The sequence below is a fragment of the Pteropus alecto genome, unplaced genomic scaffold, assembly GCF_000325575.1.
Source record: "Pteropus alecto unplaced genomic scaffold, ASM32557v1 scaffold3, whole genome shotgun sequence".
In the NCBI taxonomy this organism is placed as follows: Eukaryota; Metazoa; Chordata; class Mammalia; order Chiroptera; family Pteropodidae; genus Pteropus; species Pteropus alecto.
In genome coordinates, this window is record NW_006442484.1 from 21,786,308 (window position 1) to 21,801,248 (window position 14,941).

The 14,941-nt window shown below is 33.5% G+C and overlaps 1 protein-coding gene across 9 annotated transcripts in view; it reads right to left on the minus strand.

Moving 5' to 3' along the window:
- Positions 1–14,941, minus strand: part of ZEB2 (zinc finger E-box binding homeobox 2) — a 130,221-nt gene that overhangs the window by 26,923 nt on the left and 88,357 nt on the right. For all 9 annotated transcript variants that reach the window (XM_006921047.3, XM_025039335.1, XM_025039336.1 and 6 more), the window contains one exon: positions 10,384–10,455. In XM_006921047.3, coding sequence (XP_006921109.1) covers positions 10,384–10,455 — 72 coding nt within the window. The remainder of the gene's footprint in view (positions 1–10,383; positions 10,456–14,941) is intronic.

Here is a 14,941-nt window from a genome sequence, read left to right on the forward strand (position 1 = left end):
TTATCAATAATATTATCAATTATCAACATCGGGAGAGTTATACCCTGCTCTATGAATTTCTTGCTCAAGCAAAATTTGCAATCTAGTTTTAGATCTTTACCTGGTATTCAGTTATTCTGGAGACACTGAAAGGACTCTGTAAAGCTGGACAGAATTGGCATTTCTAAGTGGTACTCTAGGACATGAACCCCTGATCCCACTCCTTCCCATCCTGGTTGATACTCAGTTATTATCCTAATGCTTTTATGAGGTATAAACAGGAATAGTTACATAATTTGTGGGGCCCAATGCTAAATGTCAACAGAGCATTAAACCAAGGGTGAGGCCCTTCTAAGCACAAGGCCCTGTGTGACTGTGCAGGTCTCATGACCAGTATGCTGGCCCTGGATATGACATGAGGCACAGCCCCTAATACTACGCCAACTAGTGTAGCCCTTGCCTTTTGTTTTCTCTGGTCATGCTTTATGGTAAAAATCTCATTAGAAGAAAGGATAGGGTGGGGGGAGTCCAAAATTTCTAGTCTAATCTCATTTAACAGATGATACAACTAAGGTACAGTGAGGTTCATGACTCATGCAAAGTTACACAAATAATTTCTTGAAGAGCTGGATGGAGACTTCATGTACCTTGATTCCTAACCCATTACTTTTTCAGCTATATCATAATGACTCATTATGAGAGAGAGAGAGAGAGAGAGAGAGAGAGAGAGAGAGAGAGAGACTCCCATCTTTTTGGTTTTTGTGAAGTCTAACTGATTGGATATGATTTGAATAGGTTCTAGATGCTGAGAAGGTCACTAGGACATTATACGTAGTTCTAAACAACAACATATAACACCATAAAATTAGTATAGGAAAAGCCTATGTAAATGCCACTTCAATATAAAGAAAATATTAATATTTAAACCTTTTCTTCCTCTATTTTTCTTTTTGTGTTTCTGCTCTTCTGAATCCTATGCTCATTTACTTATTTATTTATTTTACTGGGTGATCCATATCTAATTCTATTGGGGTAAAGCAAAAACATCACAAAAGTTCTTCCAATTCTCCACTCCAGATGCTTATTTAAAATTTCCGTTTAATATTTAAGGGTTGTATTTTCCTAATTTGGATATTTCTTATTTTTAATCATGTTTCTAAAAGCACTCAATACAGAATAACTTTACAAAGCACCTTGCAAAGGTGAATTTTCATTAACTATTATGGTTATAGTAAATAAAAAATGTCTCAAGCTGAACTTAGGACTAGAGACTTTATTCACGGTTCATTTTGCTTTCCCATTTCAGATATCACTTATTTATCCCCCCACATACTTAATGATATCCTCCTATATGCGTTCCACTTCTTCAGATTAAATTAAACTGTATCATTCCTTGATAACATCCTATCCCTCACAGACCTTTTCCCCAGAGCTACCCCTGCATTCATCTGTCTTAACACACAGAGCAGAGTGGATGGGTCAACATTCTCCTTAATTCACATTACTGTTTCAAACCAGCATTCCTATTTTATTAAATTGCTCATCATTTATTTGCTTATTCCTTTATTCATTTATTCAACAAATAACCTATTTATAAACCATCAAGGCTGCATAAACACTCTGTTTACTGAGAGGGAAGATGGAAAAAAGCAAACTTAACTTCTACCCTCAAAAAGCCTCCAATCTGTAATGGTAATTTTTCAAAGTTAAGTCATCCATTCTCCATCATGTTTTATGACACTGCCTATATAGCACAAGTAAAGTGACCCCAGGCTGCCATTACTATCATTCTGAAAAACATCATTACTCTAAAGACAGTCCATGAACATGGATGTCCAACAACATGGATGGCTACACCATGGTACTGGGCTAATTCCATCTCTCTGAACCGGAACTTGGAACTTACACTCTCTGCTTTCAATTTTCTGCCCTTCAACACTCTGCCCGTTATTCAGTTCTTCATTCCCTTGAAAGAGGTACTTCGTTGTGATAATTAGGCCCTGATAAGTCCCCCAGTCCATTTCGCCTGTTCTGATTTTATACTTGCCTCAATTCACTCTAGAGCTTGAAATCACTTTCTTTCCGGCCCTTTATTCTTCAGGGATTCTTACCTTGTCAGACTGAAATCCAGCCAAATTTTCCTGTTCCTAGAGTATCCAAAATGTCTAAAGAAACTTAAACCATTATATTGACTTGTTTCGGTCTATGTTACCAAAGTAGAATATTCTTTTATATGATAATCGAATCTCCATACATTGTCCACAGCAATTACTCTAAATTTCCACTTCTCAAGATTCCAACCTTTTCTCAATCCCCTATTTTCAACTAAGTTCTTTTACCCCTTACTTCAAAGAATGCAACCCATAGGATGTGAATTCCCTAAACTACTTTAAAGTCAACCAAAATCTCTCTACCATTATTCTCCCTTCCTTTTTTGATCTTATTGCTATAAGAAAAAAAAAAGATGTCTCTGCCCATAGCCAAGGCAACCATCTAAAGCTATACCCTCACTCTGCTGATAACTTTTTCTTACATTTTGCTCTTTCTCTCTTTCTCATAGAGGCATGTTCAATAAGCCTTTGTTCTGAAGAAAACCTTCCCTGAAATTTGCTGTCTCCTAAGGCACCTCTCTATTTTCATGTCTCCAATATTTTACTCCATGCTCTGTCAGGAGCCCTCCACAATACTGAACACTTTTCACTTGAACCTACATAGCTTGTTGTGTTTCAAATAAAACATCATTAATCCATATGTTATTATTATTAATAATAACAATGGTTAGCAATGATTAAATATTTATTATGTCTAACATTGTGATAAACATTTTACACATATTATTTTTCATCTACGATTGTTTCATTGGCCCAACTGAATGTAAGTCCTTAATGACAGTGATTATTCATTGTATCTTTAATGACACTTAACAAAATGCGCTTAGTAGGGTCTCCCTAAGTGACTATTGATCTGAATAGCAAATGAGGTTATAATTATTTATTTGTAAATTTTGCTTTTCCATTATTATGATTTTTCCTATTGGTACCATAAGATTTTTCATTTCTTAAGGATTGAAAATAAACTTACTATTTCTCTAAAGTTTCTTTCTCAAGCCTCAGGTCAAATTCTGCACAAAAAGAATACTCTGACTAAAAAGAATGAATGTAATTATCTTAGTGGTTATTAATAAGTGACATTTTATTATTTGTTTATTTCATTGTTATCCAGAACAGGAAGGAAAAAAAGATATGATCCCTGATGCTCGTCAATGACCATGTGAAGAAAAAAATCTCTGACAGCTTTCATCATTGTACACAAACATTATAAATACTACTAAATCCTCTCCTACATTTAAAAAAGGATGCTAGATAAAATGAAGTGAGATAGAAAACTAAGCTATTACTTTTTAATGTTCATACTTTAACTTCAAATGCATTGTCAGAGCAGTGAAAATAAACTTGTCCCACAACTTGTCTGGGTAGTTTTCCAAGATGTTAAAGGAAGTTAATTGGCAAAGGCTCTTAAAATTGACTGGTTAGTCCTTCTATTACAAATTTGTTAAATACTGTATTTTTGTTTTCTAGAGAAGAAGTTAATGAAAAACCAGGGCGAAAGGAGAAAATGGTTCAGAATGCATTTATTTCTTAATGAACAAAAATGGTTTAAAACTTACTTGTAGATGCAAACGAACTGGCAGAAACAAAACAAAACATAATGGGTATCTACTATATGTCAGGCTTTTTAATAGGTACTTTAAAAATGCTATACCATTAATCCCTACAATGAAACTTTGTACACAGGAAATTATTATGTCCACTTCACTGATGTGGAAATGAAGGCTTATTATACATTCAAGTTCATGTAACTAATAACTGGTAGAGACAAAATTCAAATGTAGTTTATTTGACTCCAGAATCTGGAACGTCTCGAAACAACATTTGCCTTTCCTATGTAAAAGCACTTATATATTATTCTTAAAATATTGGAAGCATGTTTAATGATTATAGTCAACATAGTTCTTTCTTGGACAATAATTTTCTTGCATTATGTGAGATTAAGAACTGAGACCTAAATTGGCCTTGCCGAGTTTCTAGATGTAAGGTGCTTTTCTTTTCCCAGCAAAAAAAGCAAAGATGCAGGAGGTTATTAATAGCCCTTTATAACTAGAGTAGTAGATTGTCTGAGTGAATATAACTTTCACACTTTCAAAGAGGAAACAACAGGGGCCTATTTGGGTCTTGATATGCACATGGAACCGCATTAATGTTAATGATCACCATGCACCTAAGAGAGATCCTTGTTACTACTAGCGCATCAGCAAACTCACGTTTATAATGCTCCCGTTTTTCCATTTCTCTAATCCTCTTGGAAAATAGTACTTTCACACATTCTTAAAAATTCTACCTACTAATTTCATTCTGATTTTGAATCCAATTAATATCTGGAAGATGTAAAGTTCTTTGTAAAAATGCATTCCTTCTCTAATACGTTAAAACATACACTTTTCTTTCATTTTTACAACTTAAAACAAATGTAGTGACATTAAATGCAATGTGGAAACTTATTAATATAAATCAGAGTTTGCAAGGCTTTATGTTGTTTTTAGTCAATTTTGTTGTGCTGTTAATCTAACTCTGTTGTAAAGAGTAGTGATATTTTAGGCTGTTGTTCTTTGCCTTTAACAAGTTGGTTTCAGGAACTTAAATCCTGGTTTTACTCTCTGAAGATGCTGGACTTAATTCTCTCCACAGGGAATGTTTTTCCTATCAAGGCTTCCTTCTCAGAGTCCATTTCACCAAATATTCATTCGTTCGCTTATTTGCCCATTCATTATACCAGTCAAAATGTATATCATTTGTGTTTACAGCTATGCTGGGCACTTTGAGGTAAACAAGGAATATACTTGCTTTTTCTTAAAGCAAGCATTTTTGGGGCAATTACAAGGCCAATATATACATTATGTATTTAATTACCTCAATAATCCTATGAAGTAGATATCATGATAATCTACCCCTGTTTTATAGCTGAAGAAATCTCTTGTCTTCATGAAATTAACTAGGTGAAATAGATACAAATAATATAAAGAGGAACAATTCAACATGCTAAAATTAGTGGTGTGCACCTGAGGGCTATGGAACAGACTGATGTGGTTTGAGGTGTTCAAGTATGACCACAGTAACGAAATGGGATGTGAGCTGGCCCTGAAGAACAGAAAGGTAGGTAGAATTGGGAGGACGGGATGAAAGGGAGAGAATAGGGTCTCAAGGAATAGCAGAGATTTGGGTTGGTATAAATGTGATTCCTTCTTGACAGTACCAAGGGATTTGCTCTGACAAGAATGGAACATCGTTGGTATGAAACGGATGGCACTTAATACTGTGAAGAATGTGGGTTTTTTCCTTTAGGTACTAAGGTGCATTGGGGATTTTAAAAATGGAATTTCGACAATGAGAAAAAAATTTTTTTTTTTAAAAAAAAAAGGTGAACTGACAAAATAGAGGAAGACATGAAGTCTAGATACCAATCAAATGTAACTGAGCCTTTCTTGCTTGAGACTAGAATAATCAGAGATGAAAATGTCTGGTTGGTTATTTCAGTCAGGTGTTAAAACTATGTCAGCCTAGAAAGATGAAAGAGAAGTCAAGTGTTGTTTATCTCTCATTCACTCCCTCATTTCTTCAAAAACTCTTTCTGATTGAGACCATTCCAAGATCTATGGTGATAAAATGGTGAAAACCTCATACTATTCCTGCCCTCAACAAGCTTACAATCTAGTGGGAAGAAACACACCTGCAGGTGACTAAGTATAATGAGAGAGAGAGTGAAATAAATTCTATAAGAAGGCCTTCAAATGAATGAGTGGTTAATACTGAGTGGGAGTCTGTTAAATGGCTTCCTGGTATAGATGGCCTTTAAAAATGTGTATGATGCTGTCAGGCTAAGAAAGAATGAGTGGCTTTCTAGGTTGAAGAAAAACCATGAGCAAAAGCAAAGGAGTATAAATGGTAAACAGTCTTTCAGAGCTGAGGCATACTCTGAGAAGTGGTATTAAAGGCAAAATGGAGGGTGCCAGCTCAGCTCAAACGCCAATTCATTCTGAAAACAATGGAGAACCATACAAGATTGAGTATGAAATGGAGTGGGGGATGAATGACAGTTATTCATCTTCCCTAAGTGTTAGGAAAACAATTTCAAATTAACTTTGTTAGTGTAAAGACTGTGTTGAAGAAATTAGGGATTGAAAACAGGGGGCCTGGTTAACAAGATATGTAATAGCTCAAATGAAAGATGAGGATTTAAATTAGGACAGTGAAAAAAATGATATACGAATGATATACAATATTTGTGACAGTAGAATTGATAGTACTTGATGACTAATTAGATAAAGTAGGTAAGAGTCAAAGATGATACCATAGTATTTATTTTTTTAGCAGGATCAGCTCCTTAGAGTGGTAAAAATCTTCTGAGGCAAAAGGATATGTCAGCTGATTTACTTTATCCCCAAGTACGCCACCAGCTATGTGTCATTTTTAACTAGTTTCTTCAACTATCGAATTACAGTTAAGGAATTTTTGTATAACTTTCAATTTTAGAATTCTGTGATTCAATTCAACTAAACTTTCCTACTAACTTTTCGTAGCTTTAAACTCAGCAGAATATACTAGGAAGGAGATGCTTTTAGATTCCTAAAGGACTACTTTATCTATTTATATAAAGTTAGTTAAATTTTACTATTTAATAGATATTTAGAATTGAGGAAGAATTTCAGAGGTCAATTCCTTACTTTTAGTTAGAAATGAAATATGTGTTGAGTATTCAGCAAGAAATATTAGAGGTGTTTTCTTTGTTTTTCTTTGACAAGTTATTCCAGTTAATAACAACACTTTCTATAAGAATATTTGTTTAACTTGTTTAAAATTTATCTATTCCAATGTCTGTTAGTTCTGCTTTGATTAGAAAAGAACAATGGTATCTTGATATTTGACGATTCCATATTTATTCATTAATACAAACATTTATTGAGAGCTTATTAATTTTAAGAAACTCTTATCCTAAAAAATAATGTGGTAGCCTAAAAAATAATCCATGTTTTCAAAGTTAGCAATCTAATTTGGAAAAGACAACACATTAATTAACAACACACTATAGCACCTATGACAAGGTTAGCTGATTTGTTCTATGAGTTCTTTGCAGGAAAATATCATTTAAGTTGGGATGTCTAGAGAATGTCAGAAGGACTTGAATGAAGAGAAAAATATGGTCCATTAATAATTCCAACTAGAAAAGATGTCTTATTTCAGTTCCACATGTGTTTAGCTTCCAAAAAGATGCTAGAGCTAAGAAGCAATAAATACGTGTCTCTTATGGTTGGGAAGAGACATGTATTTATTCTCTAAAAGGCGCACAGCTATAAACTAAGGATCAGCAGTAGGTTCTTAATTACCAAGTCCAAAGTATTTGCTTAGCATTCTTTCACAATTGTAGTTATTTGAATCTTTTGATTGATTTGACCATTCTCTTCTTTTTGAAACTTTCTTATTTTTGCTTCTGGATGTTTAATTTTTTTTTTTTCTGTTACAATCTTTTTTCTTTCAATGAATTTGACTTTTCTTCCAACCTACCAGCAGCCCTGGTCTCAGCTTTCTACTTGTTTCAATGAAAACAATCTCAATAGTAAGTCTCTATGAGACTATGTCCCAAGATGTTAAATACTATAGTACTGAATGTATTTGCATGACTCTCAAATTTCTATAATCAGCCTCGACTTCCTGGGTTTCAATTCCTCATTTTCAATGGACATTTTCATATTCTCATATATATTTATCTTTTATATAACTTTACATAACTTTTATATGAAAATACTTATGTCTAAAGACCAGCTAAAAGTCTTTTTTCCAAAACTGGATCTTTCTTCAGACTACCTAGAAATGGCAAGTATTGTGATGTTCTAAACATGCAGATTTGTAATCTCTTGAAGCCATTTTGACTCCATCACCCAGAGAATCAATTAGTTGTAAGAAGTCATGTTGCTGATTTCACCACTGTCACCACCCTAAGACAAGCTTTTTACCACTTCACACCTGAATAACTACAATGACTTCCAGTTGGTCTCTCAAAGTCTGGTTTTTCCCCTACAGAAATCATGGTAGTATAACATAACCCAAACTCTTGTTTGATAATTTATATTCTCCATCAGCTAGCTTCAACTTAAATGTCTCACTTCATTTCCCATGAATTGTCTCCTAGGACCCTCTGATTCAGACAAATTATTTTACTAACTATCCTCTGAATAAGTATCACAATTTCCTTCCTTGGCTAACATACTCCTTTTCTGCTAGAAAGTCCTTCCTCTCTCTCTTATGACTACTGAAAATGTACTTAGTTCAAATTTCACCTCCTCTGTAAAACCTTTTTTACATACTAACCACATAGGATCTTTCCCAATTCCGTAATTTGAAATAATTTTGGTTCCTACATATGCTGCATATTTATCACATATTTTCATTTATTGTTCATAATTTTTTCTTGCATCGGTCTCATATTCCAAATTAAAGAATAACCATGTCTTATACTATCTGACCCATCTTCTATCACACATACACACAACAGCGGATATATAGAAGATATTCAATGAATACTTACTGATTTATTTATTGACTGATTACATATGAACTATAAGGAATAGTAAGCATTATGAGAAAAAGGGATCTTAAAGCTAGGTGAAAGAACATTTAAAATGGATTCTGAAATCTGAATAGGAACAATTTTTATTAACCTTATTTTAGACTTTAAGTGTGTAAAACACCTGCTAAATTGTCACTTTGTGAGATATATTTACCTTTTTTGACACTTTAAATGCCTATAAAGTTAATAAAAATTAGAAGTTATTTATGTTTGAAGTTAAAATTTAATATTATTTTTAAAAGGAACCTGAAGCCACTTTTGATCTCATGAATTGGGAAATCAATCAATTTATACTATCTCTTTATTATTATGTTTTTAAATAAAGTTATTTTGTCTTGTTTCTATTTTACATGGTGAGGGTACTTCTGCAACATAGAATATTAAAACTAAAATATTCTTAAGAAGCAACCTATTCAATTTATTCATTTTTCAGGTATAGAAAGTGAGTTCCAAAGAGGTAACTGACTTGCCCAAGGTCACAATCTAGTTATGGCCAGAGCTGTACCTAAAAATCAGGATTATTGGTTCCTAATGCTACACTTTCTCTATGATCCCATATTTCACAATCCCAACTTCCACAATTTTATTTTTGTACCTTAACATTATTCAAATGAAAGAAAAATTACAATTTTTCATTATTTCTCTTATTTTACACCCAAGAAAGTGAATTAGTGCCTTGTAAGTTATTAATAAGAGCATTCTAAATAGAAGCACAGCATGAACAGTTTATTATGATGTGTATCAACATAAAAGAGATATGAATGTCATCTTAATTATTTATGTTTCTAAAAGTTCATAAAACTGTAACTTTTTTTTCAGTGCCAAGTTGAATGGAAGTAGTTAAGTGATTTTTTTTTTTGTGGGGGGGGTTTGTTTTGGAAGCTAACCTTATACTGGGCACTATGCTAATATTTGTAATGGTAGTGTGAAGGATTGTTTTAAACATTAGCCTTATTCAGGAAAAGAGAGATAAACATAGTGAGTCGATGTAAATTTGCGCTGGTGACGTGAGAATGTGAGAGAGGACGCTGTTCAGTTTTTGGGAAAGGACATGGACTTTCACCATTGTCCTAAAACTCCGCTCTATAGCAGTGGCAGAGGAAAACAAAATGCCACTTACTGCTTCCCTATTGTAAATTTTTTAGCTTCATTAAATAGAAATGAAATTGTCAGTGCTTTTTAAAATTTCTGTCTAGAAAATATTATTTAGAGGGGCTAAAGGGTAATGAGAATTGAAAGTGAAGATGGAATAAAAAGGAACTTAGATAATCAAGTTTTGTAAGGAACGTTCATGAAAATTTGGTTTATCTTTCTGTAAAAAACATTTTACAATTGAAATTACACCATATCATTTGAATTCTCAATGACTAATTTCAAGTGGTGGCTAAAAGAGGCATATTTTATTCTGATTTTAAAATTATTTGTGCCATGTTTTAAAATAAAAATTACTTCCAGAAATTTGCCAAACTCATGCTTTGATAGGATCCAATTCACTTTTTCAGCTTTCGTAGGCAGATTAGGAGTTTATAAATGAAAGATATATCTGCTGAATAAAGTATCAAAATATAGAGAGTTCTGATTTGAAGCAAAACAAGGGACTTGCAGCATCCAACTTACTTCTTCAGTCTCAGAGATACAAATGGAAGGGTCAGTGTTTCTTACCCTGACTCACTGAATCCACATGACACAGGACAATATGATTTTAGCACGGTAAACTTAACTCACCTGTACCATTGTTACCTGTGGTCTGGATCGTGGCTTCAGGCCCCATAGTGTCATAGTCTTCCTTCATTTCTTCTGTGGGGGAAAATTATCTTTAGCATTTGAAAATTGTAGAAAGGCTTACTATACTAAGCATGCCAACCACAGGAACAAGAAAGATTCTTTTAAAGGAAAACAGAGAAAAGGCTTGTTGTCAACCTCTAAACAATAGCTTTGTTCAAGCATCTGAATGAATCCAATAGTGCTAACTGCACAAGAACTTATTTACTTAAGCATTACTGCAAGCTGTGAAAAACAGAGGTGTTTATTTGGGGCAAATGAAGGGCTTTTCTTCTGGTGGTTGTTCTAGTAACAAACAGGAGGAAAGATATGATTTTTTTCAATAAAAGTCAAAAGCAACTAAGTATTTTTACTTATGAAGAGACACACTAACTGCTATGCCTCTGGTAACCCTGGATGATTAGTGGCAAGTCAGAATTTCTTATTTTATTTCCATACTTTTTCTCCCTTTGGAGTAGCTATAATGGCATTAATCCATGCAAGTGTATCTTTTTTAGAAATCCAATCTTACATAGCAAAATATGAAATGCCCAGTTTATAAGAGAAGCATTCTAGAGGTATTGAAAATACCTGTTTCACTTTTTTATTTAACCTTCTAAAACATACCTTCCCTATTCCTTCTCTACCACTCCATAAGTATTCCCCTTCCTTATTTATGCCGTAGTAGATAATCAAAGCTATTTTCTGAGGAAAACTATATAGATATAAAAACAACTCAATGTTCTGATGAAGATTAAAGTATGTAACATTAAAGTTGAGGACTCATAAGTGATAAAGGGCCATTTTCTAAATTTGCAATATTTTAAAATAGGGAGAGTGTGAAAAATAGAAGAACTCTTGAATTTTCTGCCAACAAAACTGTAAAGTATGTGAGAGGGCAGAGAAAGACAGCTGACAGTTAAAAATTCTCCAAGTAAGCAAATGAAGCATGAACTTTTAAACACTGTATTTTTACAATACTAAATATTGATCCAGGAAAAATATCTCTCTGTGATAATCGTTTTACTTAAGACAAGAGAAACTTTATAAATAGGTCTCTGAATTCCCAAATTTATCCCAATCATTCTTTATTCATCACATTCTAGTCATAATTATTTGATAAAACAACAAGTTCTAGCAAATGTTACAGCAAAATTACAATGCATGTTTTTCAAGCAGTGTCTTGCAACTTCTCTGTTTATGGTTTCAGAGCTCGAAAATCATGGACTTCTCAAGGCAAAATACATAGATGCTAATTTAATGTCAGTGAATTATAGTCAGAATAATTGTGAATGGTATTTGTTTAAACTGCACAACCACTTTAAATTCATTCTTGGCCCTGGACTTCTCTCTTATTTGAGGAAGATTTTCACAGGGGCGTTTTGCATAAAACATTTAGAAATTCAATATATAGTAATATTGTATTGTCAATTGTAATAATTGATCGGTTAAAAAGCTCGCTCATCTGATATTTTTATCAGTCTCTGCAAGGAATTAAATTAAGGTATTTCTGAGAAGTTCAGTACTAGATATAAATATAGCTTTTGTGTCTTTCTTCCTCGCTCTTCTCATGTGATTTCTGGTAGCTAAGAGTCAGAAGTATCATAAGTTTTCCATCTGAGAGATCAAGTCACTGAGGGGAAAACAGTTAACAGCATTTTTTTTTTTTTTTTTTTGCATAATAGTGGTAATGTTCAAGATTTCTGCTGCACTTCCTTCCTCATTGTCATTTCTTATGAAAAAGTAAAGAGAAGTTACAGTAGGTGGTTGCTTCCCAAATTATCAAGTACTGGGTATATAAACGTATAGTCGGCATTTTGTGTGCATCGCCTTCTGTAGTAATAATTTAGTTATAACTCTCTTCTACCAAAGATTGTGCAACTGAGACGGTGTCACTGTTTCCTAAAATGTACTTTGATTCGATTTACTGAGTATCAACCTTTTTTTTTTTTTTTTTTTTTAAAGCAAGCTCAATTTATGAAAATGAAACACTAAATCTTTTTCAGGTATGTATTAGAAATACCATGTATATGCCTACTTAATTTTCACTTGAATCCATAGTCAGATAGACATAATACACAGTTGAGGAATATCTCCTCTGAATTAATGGCAGTCCTGGCTGTCTTTCTGCCTCACGCCTAACCTTAAACATTTCCAAGACACCTCTGACTCAGCATACTGTGTCTAAAACCACATAGTATATTTATTTTTAAAACACTTGTAAAAGTTTGCATTTTCCAGTCACCCTTGGGATGAAGGTTTGTAAAAATAAAGAGCACTTTCTTCCTTAAGATGAAGAATCCTTGAATAAGCAGAAAGAAGCCAAGATGCAGGTGATTTATTTAAGTCTGTGTCAATGATAATGATGTCATGGTTTCCAGCACACTGTGTCCACTCCATTGTAGGACGAAAGAATGTCAAGGACAATTCTAAACACAAAACTTTGATTGTGCTGGAACCGGAAAGGCACAGTAAGAACTCCACTGCGCTCTTCAGTTCAAAACCTGCATCCTGCAGACAAACTACAGAAAGCATGGGAGAAAGAGCAAAGGAGAAGGGGCTTATCTCAGAGTAAAGCTATGTGCTGAGGTATGATGGTAGACAGCCAGGCACCAGGGATAAAACACTACTAAATAAAACAGCACCAGAATTAGAATTATTGTCTATATTGTGTGTTTTGAACAATAAAAGAAAAATATTTTATCAGAAGAAAAATGTGTTATCTAAGAGTCAGGATAAACAATGAGTAGCTTTTTAAGACCAATTTCTTTTCATTAGACATCAAGGCACCACATCAGAGCACTTTTGGAACAATAAAAAAAAAGAACAATAAATCACTACTAATCATTAGAACTAGACAGGTAATAGCCGGGTAACTTTCTTGGTCCAAATAGCCAAATGAGATTAGGGATTTACATTTTATTTAATTATTGAGACTCCAGAATGCTAGCTTATTTACCATAAAGGTAAGAGCAAAGAACAGCCTGTTCATTTGTATCACAGGCACCATTAAATACAGGTGATGACAGGGTTTGTAATGCATTCATATGGGTTATTGTATATTAAAACATTTAGAATTATGATCCATGACCAACACAAAAAGCTGCTTTGATCAGAAACTACTATAGCTCGATATTGCTGTTTTGGCTTTTTTCAATTATTGATCTTAATTTTTGAAAATTAAACTTCTTTTTAGAAGTTTAGAGCCATACATTTGTTATGTCGTTATTAATTATTCCTTTAAGGGTGGAAATTCTAGTAATTGGTCCTTACCCTTGATTTCTAGATATTAAAATTTAAAGCATCAGAACATTCATTCTTATAGCCCTGCATATCTAGTTCATTAACAAATATGAATAGCTAACACCAGCTCATTTAAATAGTATGTCTTACATGAGTTCTCGCCACACTCTGTTTCTGTCACACTGCTCCCAAGAATCATTGGCTCTTATTATACATGTAAATGGCTATCATAAAAATAAAAATTTCATTTAAGATTGTTAATGACTTCTGCAGCAGTCAGACTTCCTTTAATGATCATCCTCTGCCCCTAATTAAACGTATTTATCTTTCAAGCATCTTTGGCTGAGTTCTCCCTCATAGTTGAAAATCTAAAACCTTAAGTCTTAATGGATATAACGATAAATGTTTATGTGTAAGATTGCTGAGATTCGAGAAACCTTCACCGAAAGCAAAATTGGAAACAGAAAGAGTACAAAACTTGGCACAGTATGTTAGGAAAACGAAAAACAAATACGCTACTCTCAAACTGCCATCAGTCTTTTTTTCTTTTTTTTTTTTTAACATTTCATTTTCTTTAGTTAGTGGAAGTACTCTTATTATCCTCCTTCTAGTATACCAAACAATTATTCTGCCTATGTTCAATGTTTTACAGTCTGCGACATCACAATAGCATATAGGTAGACTCCTTTTTTATTTAATTTTTTTATTAAAGTATAATTGGCATGCAATAAGTAGACTGTTATGCTTACTTATTTCCCTTCCCACCCATTTCACTTATTTATTAAAAAGCTACTGTTATTTATATCATAAGAGAAAAAAACAAGGAGGGGTAAATCATGACAGCTCTCACTGGGTCTTGGGAATAGCGATCAAGGAGGCACAAAAGTGACTTAGAAGGGCCATTTAAAATTTTTTTACAGGCCACCTTACCGAGTAAAGATGAGTAGAGGGAGTTTCAGGGAATCGGATTAATTCTTTTGTTAATCATTTCATACCTTAGCGATATTCCTGCTTAAGTGAATTTTAAACCAGTGCCTTTTTTCCATTTGCACGATAGTATCTGAAGTTCTAGTTTGAACATAAATTACTTTGTTTTTATTATAGCTGGCCTTGGACCATTTTTACTTCTCCAGAGATTCCCACCAAATAGCAGGAATCATTATCAAGTACTTAGCTGTTAAATAACAAGAAAGCTACCTGACCAGGTAAAAGTGTGAAATCACATTCACACTTAACAAAAGGGAATGATTAGATGGTTGAATTACAATAGGAGGTATCA